The sequence below is a fragment of the Lathamus discolor genome, chromosome 3 (genome assembly GCF_037157495.1).
Source record: "Lathamus discolor isolate bLatDis1 chromosome 3, bLatDis1.hap1, whole genome shotgun sequence".
In the NCBI taxonomy this organism is placed as follows: domain Eukaryota; kingdom Metazoa; phylum Chordata; class Aves; order Psittaciformes; family Psittacidae; genus Lathamus; species Lathamus discolor.
In genome coordinates this window covers 121345723-121371273 of record NC_088886.1, presented here as the reverse complement: position 1 = coordinate 121371273, position 25551 = coordinate 121345723, and the positions used below count along the sequence as shown (strand labels likewise).

Below are 25551 nucleotides of genomic sequence, written 5' to 3'. Positions count from 1 at the left end.
CATTAATTACCAAACTATTTATATGGTGGTACTGTGGTTTTCTGGTCCTTTGCACCAGGACAAAATCAGCAGGCACATGGCTGAGGATTCTCGCTGGAGCAATTACTGGGGGGGGGGGTGGGGGGGTGGTAATGGTCACAGTGAAAGTCCTTGAAAGGTGGTATCACTGGTGGTTCTCTTCTTTCTGGATGAGAAGTTGCTGACCTCACTGAACATAAGTATATGTAGCAGGGACATAGGCAGCCTCATGCACTGATAGGATAAGCAGTGCCAAGCCATGGACTTTGTAAAATTATTCTTATTCCAGAACAAGGGTTTTATTAAGTGCTTTCAGCTTCATTTCCTCCACATGTTTTTGAACCTTCTCTCTGAGCTTACTGTGTTGGAGTTGAAAATGTCCATCTGGATGCTTTTGCAGGTCTCTGCAAGAAGTTTAAAATGTCATTTGTATTTATAATAACCAGGGAAGCTACTTAGGAGTGCTGACCGAAACAAAGGAAGAGACACACATAACTTCTCTATCTCTCTCTCTTTTTCTTTATTTTATATATATGTGTGTATATATATATTTTATATATATATAAAATTAACACAGAGGGTATTTCATTACTTATGCAGAACTGGAAAAGGAGTGTAACTATGAAACGAACATTCACTCTTGGCCAGTTAGGATTTCCTAACCAAAAGGAACGTGACCAGCAGGTCGAAGGAGGTGATCCTGCCCCTCTACTCTGCTCTTGTGAGACCTCACCTGGAGTATTGTGTGCAGTTCTGGTGTCCTCAACATAAAAAGGACATGGAACTGCTGGAACAAGTCCAGAGGAAGGCCATGAGGATGATCAGGGGACTGGAGCACCTCCCGTATGAAGATAGGCTGAGGAAGTTGGGGCTGTTCAGCCTGGAGAAGAGAAGGCTGCGTGGGGACCTAATAGCAGCCTTCCAGTACTGAAGGGAGCCTATAGGCATGCTGGGGAGGGACTCTTCGTCAGGGACTGTAGTGACAGGACAAGGGGTAATGGGTTAAAACTTAAACAGGGGAAGTTTAGATTGGATATAAGGAGGAAATTCTTTCCTGTTACGGTGGTGAGGCACTGGAATGGGTTGCCCAGGGAGGTTGTGAGTGCTCCATCCCTGGCGGTGTTCAAGGTCAGGTTGGATGAAGCCTTGTGTGGGATGGTTTAGTGTGAGGTGCCCCTGCCCATGGCAGGGTGGTTGGAACTAGGTGATCTTGAGGTCCTTTCCAACCCTAACTATTCTATGATTCTATGATTCTAACTTAGCCAGTTAGGAAAGCTAAATACATACTACACTGAGTTTTACATTTTACCTGTGAAAGAACATATGATGTAATGGCCAGTACAACAGCATACACATGAAAAAAACTGATTTGCCTTAAAGAGAAAATGTTGAAACTGCTGTAAAGGAGCAATGTATCTCTGTCCTCTAAAGAAACATCACCCTACCCATAACAATGAAGAACCTTCTAGTGACAAAAGAAAGGACTGGGACTTCGTTGTTTACTGATATTTTTTTGTTTCCCTCTTTACAAAGCCAAACAGGGATGGCCCTAGAGCATCTCAGTATGACTTTCTACATAATTCTGAAAGGGATGCTTGTCTTCAGATTTCCTCCCATTCCTCTCCCTAAACTTCAAATCATACCTACCTTTCTTCTTTTGCTGATTTCTCTTTGCTTTCTTCTGAGAGTGTCTGCCCAATTTGTGGAAATTCAGCTTTTACCATCTCTGGAGTAAGAGTAATTTTGAACTCATTTTCATCTGTCTCCCTAAAAATTAATAAGTTAAAGAACAGTTGTTTTGATCCTTTTAAAAGTATTTTTTAGCGAACAAAAAATGAAAGTATGTTTCATGTAAGAGCAACTGTGCTTTTGCCTTTGGGGACCTCTTGGGACAGGTTTAGGTACATCCATACAAGTCTTTAAGAAATAATAATCAGTCACATTTAATTCAAAACAGAGGAGAAACTTACTGGTCGATTATATTCTCCTTGTCTCTCTCTGGTAAGTCACATAGCATTGGTGGTACATCTCTTGGAAGCATATCTGAACTGTAAGGATCCCTGTGATGGAAATGGTATTAGTTTAAGAGGGGAAGAGAGTAACTGCACTAAGTGTTTATATTTTGAAGCTTCATAGTAGTAATTACAATGAAGATGATGTAGTCAGCAACTGCTGTGATATGAGGGAACATGAGCCTGAGACATGCTGGCTACTACTGAGTACAGGTGCCCATATGTTAAAGGTTTTACCATTCATACTTCTGCAGGACAGACAAGAGTTTGTAGCTCCCAGGCTCTTCTAGGACTGAACCAAAAAGTATTCAGGAGAGCTATTATTGAAAGTCCAGACTGGAATTCTTCCAGGGCTAGGTATTTCCTCTAATAATATGGTTCTTAACTCACCTTTCAATGAGGTCAGCAGGGGTTTTTCCCATTGGTTTTGAATTTCTGAGCAGCAATGAATTCCACCTGTAGCCCCATTTTTATCTGTGGGACTAGTTACTGGTCAATGTAGTCAGAGACAGCAGAAGCTAGTGCTGGGTTGAGGCACTGTACACTCAAATTCTTTCTTACCTAGGTGTTGTACTTGTCCATGTGGGAGTGTTAGAAAAAGTAGAATAAACCACTGGAAAGAATCTTTTCCATTCCATTACTCCAGAAATCACATCCTGAAATGACAAGTGCTACAGCAATCAGATCTCTAATACATAATGCAGTGTATGCAGTGTATGCAGTGGAGGGAGAGACTTGATGGGCAGACTGACTTCTTGGCTGAGAACTGAATCTGGCAAGCTGAAGTTCTCCATATTTAAAAGATGCTTCCTCCACTGCAAGGTCATGAAAATACAATAGACAGTGAAAAGAAGGAAAGAGCAGAGAAATATCCAGGGATAAATAAGAGGCATGGATAAAGACTAAAAAGAACAAGTTATTTTGACCCATGTACTGACTATTTAGGTGTTGCATAATTTACATTTGAAAACGTTTTCTATCTAGGATGACTCTTGATCTTCCTTTTAGATTACTTGGAACAAATTCTTAGCAAAAACATACCCAAGCCTGGTACTGATACAATAAACTCAAAAGGCCATACCTTGTGATGTAAAAATTTCTTTTGTGTGACTGGAATACTAGATCCTTTGGGACATTCCTTGGTAAAGGTGTATTTTGGATGAGGACAAAGATGATATTCAATATTTGTTTCAGAATAGGCCAAAGGAATTAAAACTGGAACTAATCCTGGAGCAGGATTCTAAAAACAAAGAAGAGATTATCTTACAAAATCACTCTGAGCACCATAAAGAACTAAACTGATGAAAATTCAGTTCTTATAAATGATGTAGTCTCCCCAGATTCACACCTGTGTCTCATTGTGACTGTTCTGTTTGGTCTGACCATTCATTTCCTGTCTCTTCCCCTCATCACAGACCCATAATCTGCCGGTTTATCCATGCTCTCTGCTGTCTAAAATACAGCAATTTAGGTGTCATCTCCAAGTTTGGAAGAAAAAACTGTTTCCTGATTACTCCAAAATCCATTGCTGATTCTCTGAACAGTTCAGAATGGGAACTGACTTTGCTGTGGTGGAAGCTAGTGAGCATTTCGTCATCCATTTTACTGCATTAGCATCTGTTTCTGAGTAAAGACTAATTCTGGGTAGTGTGGGATCAAGCTGTGCCTGGCTCTTACACTGACATGACAGAGGGATGAAACTGATGTGAGAGTGATGCAGAGAGGATCTCATCACTAAGTCCACTGGTGTCCTGGCTGCATGCAGTGAGTACAAGTCTATACCATATATGTTATTCCAAGATCACAATACTAGCACTCTGGGCTCTGGCCCATTGCAGCTAAGTACTGCTGAAAGACAAAGCCAACCAAGTCAGACACAGTGACTTGCTGGCTTGGAGATGCTGCCTGTACCCATGCACGGCACTTCACTGAGCTATACATCTGTCTTTGTCTGCTCAGAGAGACCTCAGGGACCTCCAGGCTGTGATGCGCTGTCAGGAAATACTTTCTGCACTCTATGCCAAGTAGCACAATTTACATGACAATTAACAGAAAATCCTCCCACACACGTGGCTGTGATTTTTTGAATCTCTGTGCATAATAACTTGGAAATGTGGTTTTCAGATGCTATCAGAACTATTGGAAACTCTAGGGCAGCAGGACACAACATGAGTAAAGAGCTTGACTTCACTTTTCTCAGTTTACCTAAGGATCAGGCAGAACTGCAGTCACCTAGCTGAACAGAAGAAAGACTGCACCTGTCCCAACTACCTGGGCAAGAGCATGAGGTTATAGAAGGACTGAAATGCCAAAATCATGGCTTTTCTTCTAATGTCCAAGTGAGGAAACAAATGGAGAAGATGGGAGAGGCCCCATGGTGTTCCAGGGAATCCTGGGATCATTGACCATTTGTGGAGTGTGAGACTGGAAGGGTCTCCTGTTCACTGGCAAATTTGCTTTATCATTCCTCTCCTAAACTGACCAAATTCCATCTTAAAATGAAATGGTACCCCTCTCAGTGCGATTTGCTCTGTGACTTCTATCTACAAGGGGGATTACTCTCACTGTAGATAGGTTTATGTACCAAACTGAGTAAGAAAATTGCCCACCAATTCCACATCAGGCTTCTGATGAAACAAACCCCTCTTCCCCTCTGTTTTTAGGTTCTTTGTGGAAGTCAACTTCTACTTACAAAAATACGAAGTGGGATGCTCTCTGTAGGGTGGACTAAAGCTTGGGGAGGAACCAGTTTTAAGAGGCTGATATCCCTTTCTGCCACTTCTTCTGGGGATGGTTTGTGAAAATCTGCCTTCTGGGAGACCAGGTCAAGGTGCCCCTCAGGAGAAGCAATTACTTGAATCAACTCATCCTTGAAAAATACAGACGTCAAATGCTTTCAGAGTATAGTAAGCCTTTTGGCATAAAATGTTGAGACAAAATGAATCAAATAATTGTAAGAATGTAGGGCTGGGAGTGACTTCAGCAAAGTTTGTATCTGAGATGACTTGTTACCTGGGCTCCCTGCCTCAGTGGTCGGGAAAGTTTTTGAGGTTTGTAGCTTGTGGCTGCATAGTGTGTACAGAATGGCTGATACTTCATAATGCTGAAATGCTGAGGAACCTAAGTGCAAATAAAAAAGATATGCTGCAGGACATGACAGTAACTAACCACTACTGATTAACTCATAGGTGGAATGGAGCATTACAGCTTTATCACACACATCACACCTCTGTGGTAAAAGACACTTGGATCACTATTCTGGAATGTGGTGTATAACAAAGCTTTGAGAAGCCATACTTCACCAGGACAAGCTGAATGAGGGCAGAAAGGAATATTTCCATTCTCACTTTTCTATAAAATATCATGGATTTAATAGGGTTTTGCTCTAATATTCTGAACTCAATTTGGTGGACAAAAGCTGTGTTAAGTAATATACATAACAGTCATAGATGAACCAATGTGTAATAAGCGTAAAAGACGCTACAAGAATGCTTCTAGACTTGTTACACCATCTGAATAAAAGAAAGAAAAAGTGAACATTGAGCCCAAATCTGTATTGATTTGAACTTGGGGGAACATTTTGACTTCAATGGGGTGCAAAATTTGAACTTTTGTTATTCAAAATTGGAGAGAAAAGGGTTTAGAAGTCAGGAGAAAAAGAAAAGTTTCTGTACTCATAAAGTTGAAAAAAAAATATATATTTCAAAGAGATCATGCAGATCTGAATGCCAAATAAACAGAAGACTTCCATTACTCTCTAAAAGGAAAGACACTTCTATAATATCACTTTCATGAAACTCTGAAATCAAAGGAAAAACTGTGTGGTGTGCAGGGCTTGTAGTATCTTTATTCATAGAGGGATTTTGTTGGTTAAAATATAATAATTTCAGCTGAGGTGGTTCACCTCTATCTGGAGAGACTACTGCTGGCTACAAGCTTGTTACTTATGGAAACAGGTAAAATTTGTTTTTAATAAAAACATGATAATCATACAGCTGTATTAAGACAACATTTCTACTGGGCTGCAGACTGGAGCCACTGAATCAGGCAGAAAACATGTCTAACTGGACCGGTGAAAGAGAGAAACATGATACATCTGGGGAAGCTGTTCTGACTCACCTTCAAGTCGTAAAAAGGAATAACATGTCTCACTTTCACATCTACAGATTCAATAGGAACTAGGCCAAGAGCATCAGGTGCCTGAAAAAATAGAGTATTTAAAACCCGGTAATATGATGGGTCTTTGTTTTTGCATTGTCAGCAATCCATAAGCACAGCTACTTGAAAACATATGGAAATAATTATGCAAACATTTTGTTTGATATTTCTCATGTCCTGTCTTGGACTTTGGCATTTCAGTTGCTTCTCATTTCTTTCCTTCTGCAAAATCATGGATGTTAACTAACTCTGATCATGAATGTATTATTCAGAATTTTAGAATGCCATTAAGAGAATGCAAAGGTTTTTTACTCTTTTCAGCAGCAGCCTTAGTAAATCTGAAGTCCTGAATTAATTTCTCAGAATCCCAGAACACCAGTCACATTGTGAAATTTTAATAAAGGCAGTACAGCGCCTGAGGCCAATGTCCACAACAAACTTCTATCATCTTGAGTGTGAGCTGTCATTTCATTACTGTACCTACCAAATCTTGCTGCAACTCATAGGAACTGTAAAAGGGAAATTCAAAAGGCAATATACGATCTTCAGTTATGTTGGAAGAAAAGCCCTTACATTCTTCACTCTTCTCTGGTTTGCTGAAACTCCTGCTTTCTGTCGTGAATGGAAAGCAAATACTAAGATTTTTTTAATATGTGTCAATACAGTGTTTCAAAAATAGAATCAAGCCACAAAATATATTTAACATCTTCATAAGACAGTTTATGTCTAGTAATTTTAATATAAATTTTAATTTATTAATTTATAGCTTGATATTTATATATTGATTTCTAAATTTATAAATACAATTTTTTAAATATATACAAGTAGACATCATTCAATATAAAAAGGTAATATTTCTTACAGACTTTAAATGCCACATCTACAATATAGCAGGCACAATATCTTGACTATCAGACAGAACTAATTTCCCCTTTTCTAAAAGGACATTAAACCTCACATATTCCAGCACGGTCCTCTACCTCATTCTGCTCAGCAAGGCAGAGACAGGTTAGAAGGCCTCTGTTACACTAACTGCTGTTATGCCTTCTACTTGAAGCATCCCTGCAATTTCTGCATTCTGGGAATTATAAATGCCTACTTGCAGAAGCAGGAAAAAGCCTGACATGGAAAGACATTTCAGCAGTTGTCAAATTGTGTGTGTACAAGGGAGTGGGAAATAAGAAACACAAATTCTCTTCTGTCCCCAGTATATCCAACTGTGACTGCCATCCAAGGCCAGTTTCCTTCTATGGCTGTTAAACAACAAGTAACTTATCCAGGCCAGCACTTTCATTTCACTGTAAAGTGATTTTTTGAAAGCACTTGTATGAGAAAATTATAAGGAGGAGAACTCCTTATAAAAAAAGCCTTATCTAGTTGAAGATGTCCCTGTTCATTGCAAGGGAGTTGGACTAGGAAGGTCCTTGAAAGGTCCCCTCCAACCTCAACCATTCTGTGATTCTATGATTCTACCTTGTCACACTGCTCTCTTTTCTAGGAAGACTCCTTTTTAAGGATTCTGTCTTTATATGTAACACACCTGACACACTGCAGTACAACCTGGATTACCATAATTCATAGCCAAAATATCAACTTGTTCTTCTATTCCTTACCATACACAAAGCCTTCCTCCAAGTCTCTGGCTTCTCTGCTTAGCCCACGGAACAGAAGCAGTAAATGATTTAGCCGATTCTGCACAACAATCTGAGAGAATGATTTTTAAGTTTAACATTCAGCCAAACACTGTAAGATTTACAGCTGTAGAAAGAAACATCCATTAGAACTGTATTTATTCTACAGAGCTCACTTGGCCATCTCTCAGATTTTTCAACTATGGTTAGTTTTCTGATCAGGAGAGAGAAAATGGGAAAAGAGAGATGCAGAATGGATCTCAACTAACATGACATTATTCAACAAAACCAAGTTTTCATTTAGTCTTACAGGTTAATCAGACTTTTTAGCTAGGTCTTAATCCTTCAGCTGTGTCTGTTGGCATATACAGATTTAACAGTGGGTAGGTAGTCAGTTGATCAGGGCCATATGAATAGTTGTGGCTTAATGAATGAAGAGAATAAGTATTAACCTGCACTGTGAAATTTGCCTAGTGCCATATACCACAATGAGGATTCCTAGGTTTTAATACCAGAAGGGGCCATTTAACTACCTCCTTATTTGTGCGATAGAGGAAAGAGTATTTCATTTCAGAACCTCTGTATGGAGCCTAATATTGTAAATAGATTGGACACTATCCAAACTGAACACTAGGAAAGTAGGAAACATCCATATTGCTTGCTAAATTTAGATTTATTGGAAAAAGAGCAGTGGAGATGCAAGATAATATTTAAATCCACTGAGTTAAGTGATTTTACTGGTTAGTCTTTAACTTCCATGTTGGAAAGTCCTAGTCCAACCTCCTGCTCCAAGAAAGGTCAGTGACGAGATAAGACCAAGCTGCTCAGGGCTTTACCCAGTCTGGTCTTGAAAACATCAAAGGATGATGTAGACTGTACAACCTCTCTGGGTAATGTTCTCCAATGAATGACTGTCCTCATGGTAAAAAAGGATTTCCTTATAGGTGGTCTACACCTCTCTTATTTGAATTGATGCCCATTGTTTCCCATACTCCCACCATGCACCACTCCAAAGATACTGGCTCCATCATCAAGAACTTCATCAGAGTTGTTGGAAGGTACTGTTCTCTCTCTCCACTTTCCCTCTCCAGGCTGAGTAAGTGTCTCTTCACAAACTGAGTGCTCAGGACCCTGTCCATCTTGGCGGCTGTACACTGAACTCACTCCAGCTTATTCATGTTTTTCTTGTCCTCGGGATCCAAAACTGAGCAACTATATGCTTTTTGAAATCTGCTCTTTAATACGTAGAAGTATTTTTCACTTAAAAAAAAAGTCTAAATCCATTTGCATTTACTTAGCATTGATTGCAATATTAAGCACCAGCAGGAGCACCCACAGAATACAAAATTTACTCCTAATTCTTATTTCCTGGTGAAACAGGGATATATTCATTAAACTATCAAATCCCTGGCTAGCTGTGAAGACTCCTTATGTTCTGGCTTGCATGTTCTCTTGTGCTATTTCCAAGGCATCATGCCATCACACCACATTCTGGTTGTTCACATTACCCTGTATGCTGCCTGTTGGAATTTCCTGAACATCCTGTTTCTGTTCTCCCAAGGGTCATTATGGAGCAGGTCAAATGTGGGATGGACACCTGGATACTGCATGGTATTTAAAGAACAACAACAAAAACAAAAAAAAACAAAAAAACAAACAAAAAACAAAAACAGAAACAAAACAAACAAACAAAAAGCAGAAAAGAAAAATCACAACCCTTTCACAATTACTGAGAAATTTCTTTCAGCCCGAGCCATTTCTTGGCCTGAATCTGTATGCTGTTTCTAAACACTGAAATTAAGTCAAGTGAAAGCATTTGCAGTATTGGAATTTAACCAGAAGCCTTCACTGCAAGGCTTAATGGGAGGTAATAACCGAATATTTTCAGATGCAGTATGGGAACGCAGAGATAACGTGGCAGGGTTTGCATCCACACACATGATAACCACATATTACTCCAGTGTAATACATGGGCAGTCAGACACTGAAGAGAATGTAGTAGTTCTCTACCAAATCCACACTTCATCTTGTATGGATGTGAGCTGTAAGCGCTCAAACCAGTGGCCCACCCTGTCTCCAGTAATGGCTGACAGTACACACATAGAGAAGGGCAACAGACAAGGATAAATTTAGAGTGATAATTCCCCAGAAAAATGTCCCCATATGTAGTGATCTCTGGTTCTGGACATACTTGAGGAAGAGGTGATGTCTCTATATTTAATGTCTTAAATTGTTGAAATACTCTTTGAACACAAGTAAATCTTCCTGATGCATTAATCTCTTTTAAAGATCTAGTTTTAAACTGTAACAGAAGAACATGGCACTAGAAGAGACACCAGTGCTCCCAGAGTACAGTACCTCTCAGGAGGAGAGCAGCTGCTCAACCAACATTTAGATTAGGAAGGCCCCTAGAACACCACCCCCACACAACCTCATGCCATGCCTCACCAAACAATGTTATAACAGGTGTAAGAGTACAGCAAAAGACAACTTCCACAGCTATTATGTTCCTCAAGAAGGCAGTTTGTGTTACTGCCATTAGAAGTTCATTCAGCAGCAGGTTATCTATTAAATAAAGCTCCAAATAATCCTAGGAACTCGATGTTAGGAAGTACCTCACACCACAGAGAAGGACAAAAAAATCTAAGTACCAGAAAGGTTCCTGTCAATCTGACATGCAGGTAAAGCTTGTAAACCTTGTGATATGCTTAACCTTATATTTAGGCACGACAAAGGTACTCCTAAGAGAACTTTCATAAAGAAGCAACATGAATCTGAGGTTAGGCCTGCAAATATCCACTTGTCTCTCATATTAGAGTAGAATGTCAGAAAATGTGTTGTGCATGTAGCACAGTGCTACTGTACTGAAAGTAAAATGGGAAATAAGACACTGACACAGAAATACGAGTATTAGGAGAAAAAGTATGCAGTGCCAAATATCTATCTGTTTGTTAGCTTAGTAGGTGATAATAACATATGGCAGACAATAACAACATATAAACAAACCTGGTCAACAGGCCGGATAACACGTCTGAAAGAAACTTTTACTTCATTCCTTTGAAATTCCTGTTCTACGATAGGATCTCCTCTCTGGATCTAATTTATCATCAGGAAGAACAATCACATTAGAACAAAGCATCCAGTGGATTCTTTCCTCCCTTACAACTAGTAGAATTAATTTACGCTGTAATCTTCTGGAGGTGCTTGTTAAAACACAGACTTCATTCCCTTCTAGATAGTGATTACTGCAACCCTTGAGCAAGTCAAACAAAGTTAAATAATGTCTTTTTGGGTCTGGGTTTCACTCAGATCTCTGCCCTAATGAAATACAGTTTATTTTGCATAGACAGATTCAGCCAGAGAGGGGTTATGGAACAGATACCAAAAGTTAGCACTCAAACAGATCATGGCAGCGCTACATAAATTTCCTGCAGCTTTTCCATGTTCTGTGAACATCTCCTGTCATGGTTTCCAATGGTGCCAGCTCCTTAATCTGCTCATGTGTGAAAGTTTACTATTGATATCATTTCACTTCTTTGAGACCCCCTCAGTGTTCAGGCATGCTGGATGAATACCAGTGCTTCTTTTCATTGTGCTGCTTTCACCCCAGTCCCACTCACCTATTGTTTCATTTCCAACATACTGTTATGTCTTAAATAGAGATCTCGGCATTATTTTGCAGAGTCAAATTTCCATGATTTTCATAGACTGAGGTTTTAGTTAGTACAATGGAAGACAGACCAGTTAAAGGTCTCCAGGACAGCCACTCCCAGGCTGTATAACAAAGTGGCCACCCGAGCAAATGATAAAAGGATAATAAATACTCTGTGAAGCCTAACGACACTCAAGGTGAAAAAACTGACAGCATGAGTGAAAATATGCCTCTATCAGGGAGTCATGGGGGCAATTGTGAAATCAGGCAGGGATCTCCAGATCCTCTATGGTCAACATGTAGGTAAATAAATGTTTCTAAACAAAGTTAATATTCATCTAATTCAGTCATACATCAATCTCACAACTTAGATTCCCTTTTTACTCACTTGCTCCTTTGCATTAAATATAATGTTTGAATGAATTCACTGTGCCTAATTCACTGTATAAATTAAGCTTTTACCATATCTATAATTTTATTCCCATAAAAAGCTTCTTGGCAATCAATGGGATATCAAAAGCTACTTGAATATCCAGGAGGCAGGATAAGAGGGACAAGCCCCACCTGCCCCTGCAGGCTGTGCCACCTGGGGAAAAATACTTCCTGCCACCATGTATTGATGCTGTCACCTCTGTGGAAGATGACTTGCAATCTGGGATGACCAAAAGAAGCCAAAGAGAGAGAAGGTGAAGGTCAGAAGACCAACCTCATGAAACACCTCCTCATGGCTCTGTGTGAGAGTACTGACTGTGTTTTTAGCTCTTTGACTGAGCCTTTCAGGACATCATTTCTTCAGAGATGTACAACGTAAACAACAGGTTGGATTCAGACATGGTGCTGACAGGATTACATAGCAATGTTGCACTGTGATGTGGCTGAGTGCAAATCTGCAAACATCTAGTTACATTTCCATTAATAACTTATCCTCAACATCAAAATGGACATGGAACTGCTGGAACAAGTCCAGAGGAGGGTCACGAGGATGATCAGGGGACTGGAGCACCTCCCATATGAAGACAGGCTGAGGAAGTTGGGGCTGTTCAGCCTGGAGAAGAGAAGGCTGCGTGGGGACCTAATAGCAGCCTTCCAGTACTGAAGGGAGCCTATAAAGATGCTGGGCAAAGACTCTTCGTTAGGGACTGTAGTGACAGGACAAGGGGTAACAGGTTCAGACTTAAACAGGGGAAGTTTAGATTGGATATAAGGAGGAAATTCTTTCCTGTTAGGGTGGTGAGACACTGGAAAGGGTTGCCCAGGGAGGTTGTGAGTGCTTCATCCCTGGCGGTGTTCAAGGCCAGGTTGGATGAAGCCTTGTGTGGGATGGTTTAGTGTGAGGTGTCCCTGTCCATGGCAGGGGGGTTGGAACTAGATGATCTTGAGGTCCTTTCCAACCCTAACTATTCTATGATTCTATGATTCTATGATTCTCTGTGTCTACCTCCAAGAGAAAAACCACCTCTGAAACAGTGATACACAGGCATAATAAAGATATAACTACAGTAACCTGTACTACCAGTACAGGTTTGCAATGGATGTATGAAGAAAAACTGAAGATGTAAAGAGCTTGATGCAATTCACTAGCGCACTGTGTAATCTGAAAGTATAAGGGGGTTTTTAAACTTGTAGAAAAACTAACCTTGTATTGTTGTTCTTCCCTCTGTCGGTTTTCGATAATCTGTTCTTTAAATTCTACAGAGATTGGATCTTGGCCTTTACGAACTTGCCTGCATTTACAATGGAGACAAGAAATGCTTTACTCAATGCACAGTTTGCTTTATTTAAAGGCTAACAGACTTATTCTTCTCTTCCTAAGGGGTCCAGGGATCCATAATGTTTAGCATAAAAGGCAGATCTGCGGATTGCAAATGAAACCACAGTGTGCTTACACACATGACTATGTGTTTTGCTTTATGCCATTTGATGTACATATGCTGTTCTGTTCACTCCAGTGTACATTTTCACCCAGATTTATTGACAACCATACCAAAAGCTTCCTTTGCCTTTAAGGGCACAAGATGAGATGTCTGAGAACAAGGTTAAATGAACAAGGTTTTCAACAGGTGTCTTTCTGAACACAACCATAACACAATCAAAGACCTCATTGAGTACTACTATGGATTACTGCTGAGACTACACCTATGTAGAAAAAAAAAAAAGAAAGAAAACAACAGTAACTTAACTGTAAAACAAACCTATCAGGACATGAAATGTCAGCATTATGCACTAAAGGATATTGCATACATCATTCATAGAGGCCTTAGTTAAGCAAATCCCAGTTTCATTAATTTGGTTAACTAACTAACACTTACCACTTCAGATGACTTGCTTCCTCTTCCTGAATATTTTGTTTAACTTTTAGTTGAAATAGAGTTTCCTTCATCTGTCTTGTTTTTATTCCTTCACAGCCTTGGGAAAGGACCGCAGGAATATCAGAAAACCGTATCACACCTCAGCCCAGATTGAATTTTGAATTGCAAAATCCACTGTTATGATAACTGAACTCATTAAGACACAAAGCTAAGGTAAGATTTGTTACAGAAACTACAGTAACATCACCTCAGCAATTCTGGAGCAGAATTCCTCATAAAAAATCTACAAATAATGCTACAACCAAGTTTATGCTGCTTAATTACATTACCTTCTTTCAAGTCTTTAATCCTCAATTTGCCTGGTTCCTGATTCAAAACAGTAGCTACAGCATATGGATTTGACAAGTCTGTGGGGAATCTGAGGTTCTGGTATTCAATTTCCTATGAGATATAAATTAATAGGAAGAAATACAAATAAAAAATATTTTCAGCCCAGAAAAATATTTGAAATTATTATCTGTTCACACCTTTACTTTTTGAATAGGCCTTGCTCGTGGTCGACTGAATTGGTTTCTTCTCCACATCACAAATTTTCCTGAAGACGCAGCTTTTTTCTCTGGGTGACTCTGTAGTTTGTCAAAATGTTCTTTTCTAGGTGTCAGAAGGACAGATATTGCTCTTGTAAGTATTCTTTAAATGGCATATAAGTCTAATACATGCATTTACATCCCCTTTAGATATACATGGAGACGTAAATGTATCTCCCAAATGACGCTTGGAAGCAAACTTCCTACTCTTCAGAGTTCACAAAAAAATTAGTGCAGCCCAAAAGACTTCATTGCTCAAAATGCCCTGTATGTTGCAAGGCCTCAGCAGTAAGAATAACACAGAACAGTTACAATAGAAACTGAGGATGATCAACACTTCTTTAAGGGTATGTTACTTTTCATTATGCTCCACCCCTGGCAGTGTTCAAGGCCAGGTGGGATGGGGCTTTGAGCAACCTGGTCTAGTGGAAGGTGTTCCTGCCCATGGCAGGGGGTTGGAACTGGGTATTCTTTAATGGCCCTTCCAACTCAAACCATTCAATGATGCTACAATTATGTTTATTTTGGTACAGTTTCACTTCATACAGATTAAGGACATTCTGAGCAAATGATGTAGAAGAGCAAGGTACATGTACTAACAGTCAAATTACATAAGTGCATAGATCCAAATGCTTGAAATGATTACAGCAAACGGATGTATCTTTTAGCACTGGGCAAAAATACTCAGAGATCAGTCAGCTACACATACGTTAGACCCAGATGTGGTGTTGATGTTCCTGTGAATACACATACATAGGGTTTTGACTTAAACTGTGAAATCTGTAACTGCATTGTCATTTGTGCTGTTCCATATCCAACTGGGGAATATTTCACAGTTAATTCCACTTTCCCATTGCCTGGAATGATTCCTATGATTAGAAGAGAAAAACAATGAGTCCATCTAACATGAGCCCACTTAAGTATGCTGAAATTGACTCTGGACTACATTTTTGTTTTTAAAAACAGTATTAATATTTGAATGGATGGCAGTAGGCCTGGAAAATATTTCAGGTCTCAAAGCATTTTTCAAGAACTATCCATTGCCAGATAATTGGAGATATTTTGCAACAGCAGAAAGATTTGACAGTAAGACTATAGTATTTCCTACTATTGTGAAAAATGATTGCCTCTTTGTATGTAGAAATTCTTCACTTGCTTCTGCCAGTCCTAAGTCTCTGGCATGTCCTGCTTTCATGAACAAGGCATTATAAACATATTCCTCTGCCTCCCTCCAAGTTGGGGAATCATCTGGATTTGATGCATTACCTGTCTCTACTTGGTCTTTTTTCATTATTACCTACTCCATTATTTTCTCAGCCGCTTTAACCACCCTTCATATCTGTAAACATTCAGTGGAATTCCAGGATGCAGGCCCTGATGCTCCTAAGCATTTTGCAACAAATTTATTCAGCTCATCCGAAATACTAAATTCTCATCTCTGTAAAGAGACCATTTCCTGGTTTTCTGTATCCTGCTGTTTTAAACACCAGTTAGTTTCATTGGGATGTTTTGGGGGTTTGGGTATGTGTGTGGAATTTCTTTTATTATTTCATCATATCTCACAACACAACAGCTTGAATAGGCGCTAAAACTTCTTAGTGCTTTTCAGATATCATTCAGTGCTTCAGAATTCCCAGCTACCAGTTTCTGACTTCACTGTTACTGGGTTGATATTTTTTCTGGCATATTTTGTTCCCCTTTCTTCCAGAACTAAAGCAACTTAGAAAGCATGGATTAGTTCCAGCTACTTTTTCTATGACTGTGCAAAACCACAAAAACTTCCTGAGGAATTTTACAACTTCTCTCTCATTTTATTCAGTTGTAATATTGTTCCTGTCCTCACTTGATATATCAAAACTTCTTTAAGCACAAAAAAAAGAAAGAATATTATCCTGAAAGAATGACCCTAATCAAGGCAGCACCATAGTTCATCTTTGTGAACCACATACCTGATAGAATCCAACTACTACTTCTAAAAAATGAAAATCCATCTGGCAAGACAGGGAAAAATCATTGTACATACAGAAACAACTGCAATTTTTATTTCATTACATAAATAATCAAAGCTTAAATTCCAGTTTCACAAATGGTGCCAAGTGCCAGATTTAAGGTTTTTATTTATTTAGATCTTTATGTATTTCCATGGAATTGACCAGAATGCGTAGGTGAATTATGCAGCTAGGTCTGCACAAACATTTTTGTCGGAACACTTGGGCACTTACTTGCATGCTTCTGCCAGCATCTGGCCAATGTAACAATGACAGCACCGGACCAGCAAAGGTATGTCTGTCTCAAGACAGAGCCGATCCAGCATTACACATGAAAATAGCTGAGCATACTGTTCCAAAAGTCCCTGCCTCTTGTAAAGCCTACACACAGAAGTCTAGACTGACTCTAACATCCATGCCCTCCTACGAAACACCTGCAGTGGTGTGTTTTGTGCCCTTCACTGTAACAGCTCCTGAAGCATCAGATACAGCTCTTTAAAAATTCTTACAGACCGCTAGCGAAAACCAGGTATGGGAGTATGTTTGATAGAGCATAAGTCACCTTTTATTTCCTGTACCCCCAATCAAGTAATCTGATGCATGCCTACTCCACAAAGACAGATGTTCCTTCAATGGGGCAGGAGACAGACAGTCCTTGGGAAAAGGTGTGATAAAGAGGTGAAGGCTGGGCTTCTTGCCCCTCTCCTTTCAAAAGGCTATGCTGGCAAAGAAGAGAATACAAAGGCTGGATGGACTGCCTGGGACATCCTGTATTTTGCAGAGGTCTGCAGCTGGGCATTGACAAAAAAAGAATCTACCAGCCACAGAGGGCTATTTGCTATGAGGCTGCATATGACTCCTAATAATTATCCATCATGTACCTGGAAACACTCTGAAGCAAAGACTTTTACTGTACAGCACTGAATACACTGTCACAAGTAACCACACTTCATAAGTATGCATTTAACATTTAGAACTTTAAATAAGTTCAATTTACCATATGTTGGCTGGACAGTGAAGGCTCTGTGAGGCTGAATTAAATCAACGTGGAATTCAAAATCTATTGGACAGCTGCACTGCAATGGGATAACATACTCTTTACTGGAAAGAGAGAAAGGAAGAAATAAATTAATAAAACTACAGTTGACCATCAATTACAAGTTGGAAATTTACATTATGCACAACATGCACTGAATTTATCTGTGTTCAGAGGAATGGGTTACTTATTAGTGTGAAAACAGTCATTCCTTGTTCCAAAACAGCAAAGTATTTCAGACATTTCACTCACTGAGGAAATGAGAGCTAAATCTTGATTCAAATGATGGATATTTTACATCTTGACTTACTTTCTCCTACCCATACAGAATCTGATTACAGTAAAAATAAAAGAATTACTTTTTAGAAGTTATTTATGTGTATCCTCAAATTCTTACAAACTGCAATATCTAGCAAGTACCAACAATCCAAATGAGAGCAACGGTAAGTACAGAACCAGAAATCAGTCTTCTTCTGTGGCTCTCCTTGTGAAAAATGATGAGAAAACACTGCGCAATATTCAAAAGTGTTGAAAACTGCAACACATCAAAATGACTGGATTTTAACCACTGGGGAAATAATGATACAATGGCATGATTTTCATAAAAGCCTTTTATGTCTCACACAAGTCATGTGAGGGGTTTTAGCACACATCTTTTCAAACTGTCTTGCTTTTGTATGCATCTATTTTCATGTATCAAGTTGAAATGCAAAAGCATTGGTGTAATACCATCTATCATCCTACAAATCAACACCAATTTACCTAGGCTTGTTTCTGGTTCTTGTAAACTATCTGACTGAAATCACACCCTGCTGATTAGCAAAGAATGCATGTTATACAGTTGTTCCTTTGGAAAGCATATTTTGAAATGCCTAAGGAAATAAACAATAATAACAAAGTGCTTTTTACTCTGCTTCCATATGACCTATTCACTTAGAAGATGCAACAGCAGACTGAGGAGGCAATTTAAGGTTTAGTGTGGCTTGTACGGTAACCAAAATGCCTTAAAGCCAAGAGAGTTATGCTGGCTGCTGCATGATGGACCTTCTGTACCTAAGGAGAAAGCTGGGTGTTAGAACATAGGATTTATCCTACACTTACTGGAAGTAAAAGGCAGTTTTTCCATTGATCTCAGTGGGCTATGGATTGAGCCCATAGTCCCTTGAGCTCTGTACAGTACCAAGCATTTCAGAGAGCTTTCATTTTCAGGAAAGTTTTTAACAGACTAATGATGAAAAGTACTTGTGAAAGTTAAGGTTTTACCTTAAAACCTTAGGTTTTAAGAGAAACCATCAGTTTTCTCTTCAGGAACAATTCCAAATTCCCTCAGGGCATCTCTGACCATCCCTGTTGCATTGAAAAACTTTCCCATTATTTAAAAATGTATTTTGCACTCTGTCTAATCTCTTCTTTGTATTCTGAGAGTATGAAAATTCTGTATACTTCAACACTTGTAAAAATGAAGGAAATAAATAGAATCACATCATGCCTAGAGGCACCCAGAGAGTCGGGAGTTATGTCCAGCCCCGTGAGAAAGCTGTAACATCACTTTTGGTATATTCACTAGAGTTTAGCAGATTAAGGGGGACTAGAAAAACAAATGAACAAAAAGACGCGAATGTTCATTCTGCAATGCTGGGCCCATTTTTACTGCAGAATTTTGCATGTTCCTTGTAGGTGCTTTGCCTGTTCTTATTTCTATCTTTCAGTAAAATTCATGAGTTACTTTCACAGGTGTCCTGGGTTCAGCATTACCAGTTATTTTTCTCCTTCTTAGCAAGTGATCCCAGCTGCTTGGCTTCACTACCCCTCCCGGCCTCCCAAAACCAGGCTAAGAAAAAAACCCTAGCTGCTAAGTCCTTCAGTTCCTAGGTTTCACTCACATCTTTACAGCGACACATATCACCATCACTACAACTAATATAGCCAATATACTACAGAACTAGACCCTAATCAACAGAATTTCCCTTCTCCTTTCCCCCTTCCCAGTTCCTATTAGCAATTACTGTGATTATTTCATGAGAACACTCAATGTTACATGTATGCAACAGACAGAGTAAAATGAAATCTCCACTATTTAGAGCTCCACATCAAAAGATGCACATCAACTATTTTTAAACAGAAGAAGTAAATATAATGACTGATCAAAATCTGGAATGAGTCTAGCTATTTGCTGTCACTTACACCTACCATAACTTCATTTCCAGAGTACTTCATCTTGAAAGGAAGATCCATTCATATACTAATGCTAAAAAGACATAGCACTTGGAGTGTACAGGTTACAAACAGCAGCCATATTGCTTCACATATGATGAGTGAAGTGAGTCAGCACAGATTCAGACTGATGCCCCAGTTACATCTATGTATATGTTTAGTTTGCACAACATTTACTTTCCTGTGAACATGTGCGTGAAACTATTCATATACAGAATTATTCTACAGTCCAGATGGAGGCTGACTTCCTTAAAGCTTTCAAGACATTAAGTTGTACAAATAGAGAAAAAGGAGATTTTGCAGATTTTGTGCATGTGGACAGATATCTGTCCTTAACTCACCTCTGACCAACTGGTACATCAGACAGATTTATAAATGATGGAAATTCTACAACATTCATAGCAGGGTAAGCATGCACAGGAACAACTAATGTATCATCTCCCTGGGGAAAAATAAAAAATAAAAATGAAAGTGGTAAATACTTATTTCTTACAAGGAATAAATGCTATGAAAAGAAAATGTTTCTGTAGCAGTTGGCCAGTAAGTGGGCATAAAACATTTTTGAGATCATCACTGTGTTGCACCTCAAGATTTTGATATTCTACCCACTTTCAGAATCCATCTGTATTTCCATACTTTCAGCAACTCTGTAGAGTTCCTCTAAGCCTGTTCAGCTAAGACATTGTATCAGTGTGGCACAAAGACTGAACCACTGGCAAAGAATAACAGAATAAGGAAGATATTCCACCTACAGCTTCGGGATGTTTACAGAGAGAAAAATTTTAAATGCTTAAAATGAAATACTCCAATCCAGACTTACTGGGAGTAAATCCATCCAGCTCTAGGAGATTAACTGTACCTTTACTTTATCATCATGTCCTAATAGTTGTTTCATTCCATTACAACTGTATATATATTTTATAATAAATCCTCACCTGACAGTGAATTCTGATGCAGTCATAGTAGTACCGCCACTCATCAGGACAAAAATCAACAGTAACCACATATGACAAGCCAGGGACAAGCCGGTACTAGAAAATGACCCAAAATAAGGCAGAAGACATGTAAAAGCTGCTTATATGACACAAAACCAGTGTTGCATGCAAAGAGCAGTGTAAAGGCTTTCTGACACTTACTGTTTTGTTGTATTTGATCTGAAAATACTTTGTCTGTGGTGGTATTATGTGAAGGTTTATTACATCAACAGAAGTATTTATTAGCTTCTGTAGAACAAAAGAAAACAAACCACAAAACACTTTACAATGAGGTCAACTGAGAATGCCAACTGTTCTTTTTGTAAAACTATCCATAGCAAAGAAGTAACAATTTTTACTTTAGAAGAAATAATTCTGAATATGCTCTGAATTTAAAAGAAAATCAAGTAAAATTTGCATCCTGCTGTTTCAGTCTTTGTAACTAAGTCCCAATTCCTTACCTAGGAATAAGTCTTGCTAAAGACAGTGCTGATGTTGAATCAAATTCTGGTCCTGTTTTGCTTATGTGCAAAAAGAACAAAAAATGAAACAACCTGTTGACTTCACTTTTACACAGGTCTGAAACAACAGACATTTTGTAATATTCCATGGGTTTGTTTTGCATCACAAAGCAACAAACTGTCGGATGGTGTCAGTTCAGCCTGTAAAGTCTCCTGCATCTTGTTTATTTTCATTATATCTGGAGAACTTAGTCCACCATAATCACCCAACCTCTGCCTTAAAACACTTACAACATGAATAAAGAAGGCAGTCAAAGGGAAAGAAGAGAGAAGTAAAGGAAATACTCAAACTAGGAAAGGTAATCAAATCCATGCACTGTTTCTTCCCTTAGATTAAATTGCTTTTGGCAGAAGACCAGAGTTGCTTTCAAAATTTTCCCACCAGTGAACAGGTTTGCAGACACAATGACAATCCAAGTACATTTTGAGAACAGTCTCTTAAGGAGCTCAAGAATGAATCCTTCAATCATGATGTGCAAGTCACATTCACTAACAGTACTTGCAGACACAGGAAGCAGAAAGGTAAAACAGACAAAGGTAAAGGACAGTGATACACACAGCATGGTACTCATCTGTTTTGTTACCGCAGGGCCACTCATTTTAAGTGCTGCTTTTTAGAGCAGTCTAGAGAGCAAAAGGCCTCACAACCACAAGCAGTCTACTCAGCTTCTGTTATCCTTTTATGAGCCCCAAGAGGATCCCTGCTTGGACACTTACAAGTATCTGTTGGTGATGTTTTCCAACTTCATACCCTCCATAGTGTAACACAGCAGGCTCAGCCTGTACGATTTTGCTCCTGTGACATTCCAAATAAATTTCTATAGAGACAGAAAATAAAACAAGGAAAAGGAGACCAGATGAAATGCACATGGTGATTGTTACTTATGTTGATAAAGCATTTTATGCTGCACCCAATGTATTATAGAGAAAAAAAAAAAAAAAAGAGAAGATTATTTCTCCTGTAAGTAGGCATGACTCTTTGAGTGGAAAGTTATGGCAGCATCTATTACCCCAGCAGAGCCATGTCATCAGTTTTCTCCTAGCATCATGGCTTCAAAAAGCCTCCCCAGAATGTGAGGGTCAACCAGAATCCTCACAGCCACTATTTCTTTCTTTCTAGTCATTCTGACTATCTATCCTATGATTTGGGCTCACAGGAAGACACAATTTAAGCAGCAGGATGGGAGTTTTGCTTATGAGTTACAAAAAAATATAATGATAATGAAGTGTCTCCTCGAATTGCTCCAAGGTTGGGAAATAGTCAGAGAGCAGAAACTTACTTGTTTCCAGCAGGTGATGGGGAACAGCATGTCTTTTTTTAGGTTCCTCCACTAGGCTGTCCAGAAGGATACTGGGCATTTCCTTGAAGGATTTTTCAGCAGTCGTGATTTCTGTCGAGGCTGATCGAACTACATTCATGTTGGACAGAAATGGAGTCAGTTTCCTCAGCACCTGGGGTAAAATCAAAATAACATAATGATCAAAATGTATTCCCTTGCTCTGATAGAATTTGTTACCTAAACCTGCCTAAAGACATTAGGATAGGGAGTTACTTTCTTTCCTACTGAAGTAGGTTTCTCTGTGTGTACTAAGTGCAAGGGCTGACTGATTCCATGAAACATTGCTCCCACTGCAAGCCCTAGCACTTTGGCCATGTTCTAAGGCTTATCAGGGACATTTGCCTTTCACGACTGTGTAAAACATCTCTCTCTTCCTTTACATCTCCCATCACAGAAAAGGAGAGAAGGTTCTTCTGATAAACCTGCTATCCAAACTGAGTCCTACAGAAATATTCTTCCAATCTCTCATGAGTGTTTGGGTTGTTAACTTGCAGATTAAGTTTTTATTTTTAAATATTAATATGAGGGATAAGAATATTGGCATCTGAATCTTTTGTTCGGACAGCATCATCTGGGTTATTTAATGAAGATAACTGTAAATCCAGAAGGCCTGGGTATTATAGAACCTGTGTTAAGTAAGCACAGTTATCAGAACATAAACTTCTCTAATGACAAGTGCAAATATGCAACAAGGAAACCAGACACAACCTATCCACAAGAAATTATCTTCATAAAAATAGCATATAGCTTTTAGCTCTCCTATGAACCAAAGAACTTATTTTTGGAAAAAGCATGCTCAAAAGCCATGCTGACCTTTTCAGCCTTCAAGAAGGGAGTTGAAACCCCTTCATTTTGTCTTTGTTTTTCACGAAGGGAAGGTGGGTGTGCAGCTCAGGATGGTGCTGCATTATTATCAATGGGCAACTGAACTCACCCAATGCTTGAATGACCCTGAAGGGCCCCAACTTAAAATTAACACTGATTATTAAAAGTTTGAGGGAAGAAGGGCAGAGGGGAGAACCAAAGTGATGCCCAGCATACCTGGATCAAGACTTCTGAGGACTGAAGAGGTCCACCTCCCCTGATCCATTTTATGGTCTCATCTCCAGCATTTGTCTGGTTTTCTAGCCTGTTTTAGATCTTGCAGAAGTTGAGAGGTGCTTCAAACTCATAAAGTGCAGCTTTGATTTATGGCTTTGTGCAGTACTAAATAATAAATAAGAAGCCTAAAATAATGTTCTACCAGAACCCTGCCCTCAAGAATATTTTCCACTCTATGGCTCCAAGTGCAAATTTTCCATTTGCAACAGAAGATCTGTAAGAGGAACTGTATTATTTTGCACAACAACAGTAAATTTCTGCTGAGGTAGTGACACCAACCAAACTCGGATGGAACCATACTAAAACAAATTCTAAGCACGAGGTTTACATTCTTTCCACCTGCGTTGTTCAACTTTAACTTGTATGACTGTCACCCTCCTTCTCCTGGTCAGCACTCCCCCTGAGGAATACAGCTTTTGAAAAGCTGTAGACAGACTTATATTAGCAAAGGATTTCTGGTGCAATCTAAACCGTAATTTAAAGTGATGTCACCATCCACTCACCAACTTTAATGACACACTGCAGTATTCCTCAAAAGGAGAATAATGGATGAATGTTTACTTGCCAAGGTCCTGGAATCTCTGAGTGATAGAGTGATGATCTTAAATTTTCCAGATACCTGCGTCTATCCTTAACTTTTTTTCGTGCAAAGCCCCCAGCAGGAGAATCCTGTACAATCCCGGTTTCCTTGGAGGCAACGGCCAAACTCACCCCAAATGCCCTCCAGCCTGGATAGCACTCTTCTTCTGTCAGCACTTGGGTTTTCTAATCCCTCGGTGCCTCAGAGCTCCTAGCACACCTCACCACCCGAAAGGGGCGCAGTTTAACGCTATTACATACTGCGTGAGTCTTGCAAAAGCATGGACGTGCTTTGTGAGCAACACGAAATGTGCTTTTAAGGTTCACTCTATGTAATTAGACTAGCAGAACTGCTTAGCGGGCAGAAGGGCTTATAGCTCCCCAAAAGGCAGCCCTGCCAGTGCCACATCTGCCTCAGCCTCCAGCGGTGTCGGAAGGGAGCTGGACGTCCCACCCCACCTTCTTTCTGCCACTGCGAGGGAAGCACCACGCCGAGACTGAGACTGAGACAATCTGCGCTTCTGCCCTTGTTTTCCCGGCCCGGAGGGAGCCCTGCTGACCCGCGCCCTTCCTCACAGAGCCTCCCGCCGGCCCGGCAGCCGGCCCGGTCCCCTGCCCGCGACCCGGCCCGGCCCGGCCCGGCCCGGCCCTCACCCCAGCACCGCGCCGCGCCGCTCCGGTTGCCAGGCAACCGGGCAGCCCAACTGGACCGCACCACTCGCGGTTGGAGGGGGTGGTAAGTGCTGGAGCGACCCGCAACGCTCGAGTGCGCCCATTCGGGGCGCGGGGGGGAGATCCCATCAGCTGCAGTTCATCTGGCTTTGACGGCAAAAGTGCAAAAAATAAAAACGAACCCACTTTTGTTTCGTAGTAAGCGTCGTTTTCAGGATCCACAGTGTGGCATCATTCCTTCAAAAAATCGTCATTCCTTAAAACCACAGAAATTGTTCTTCCTTGACAAGGCTCAGACAAAGCTTCTTCTCTGAGGTGAGGCGATACAAAGCCAGCTTGCATCGCGCAGTGTCTGTCGGGGCCTGCGCTGGCTCCAGACAGACTTGGAAAGTTTTATTACAGTATTTTAAAATTGACCATCTCTTCCCACAACCTATACAGTCTCACTTTTCAGCAGTAAAAAGCAGTCCTGTGAAGCATAACCCTGACACCATTTTGTCAGTGTATTGCTCTTACCACCCACAACTTATTTCACATTTACATATACGGAGGACAAGGGAAAGCGCAAACAGATTGGCAAGACTGAGAATAAACAAAATTATTATCTAAGAATAAATAAAATTATTCTCTTTCAGCTTTATAACATGGAGATAGAATGTGACCAAAAGTAGTGCAATGCTCAATTTCAATGAAAAAGGAAGGAAGAAAAATTTCACATCATAAAATTCATGTCCCTAAAAGTGGTTCCATACTTAGTAA

At 39.8% G+C, this 25551-nt stretch overlaps 1 protein-coding gene across 1 annotated transcript; it reads right to left on the bottom strand.

Annotated features, from left to right (window-relative positions):
* On the bottom strand, window positions 1-23553 carry CFAP221 (cilia and flagella associated protein 221). Its single transcript, XM_065672851.1, has 24 exons — window positions 23482-23553; window positions 22381-22552; window positions 21818-21918; window positions 20736-20828; window positions 20541-20636; window positions 19947-20047; window positions 17353-17456; window positions 15077-15236; window positions 14308-14431; window positions 14112-14221; window positions 13781-13891; window positions 13108-13195; window positions 10826-10915; window positions 9328-9423; window positions 7802-7892; window positions 6673-6800; window positions 6150-6230; window positions 5043-5150; window positions 4723-4899; window positions 3112-3270; window positions 2592-2686; window positions 1989-2078; window positions 1666-1785; window positions 1-422 (listed from the first exon to the last, which is right to left on the bottom strand). The coding sequence occupies exons 2-24, from the start codon at window positions 22517-22519 to the stop codon at window positions 299-301; spliced, it is 2586 nt and encodes an 861-aa protein (XP_065528923.1). The 5' UTR covers window positions 22520-22552; window positions 23482-23553; the 3' UTR covers window positions 1-298.
* Between the last annotated feature and the right edge of the window lie 1998 nt (window positions 23554-25551).

Excerpts from the sequence above, each read along its gene's own strand:
- CFAP221 (XM_065672851.1), bottom strand. The coding sequence starts at position 22,519 with ATGAATGTAGTTCGATCAGCCTCGACAGAAATCACGACTGCTGAAAAA. Across the intron at positions 10,916-13,107 it reads GGGAAGAACAACAATACAAG|ATCCAGAGAGGAGATCCTAT; the intron begins GTTAGTTTTTCT and ends ATGATAAATTAG. Across the intron at positions 1,786-1,988 it reads AAGGAGAATATAATCGACCA|GGAGACAGATGAAAATGAGT; the intron begins GTAAGTTTCTCC and ends ATTAATTTTTAG.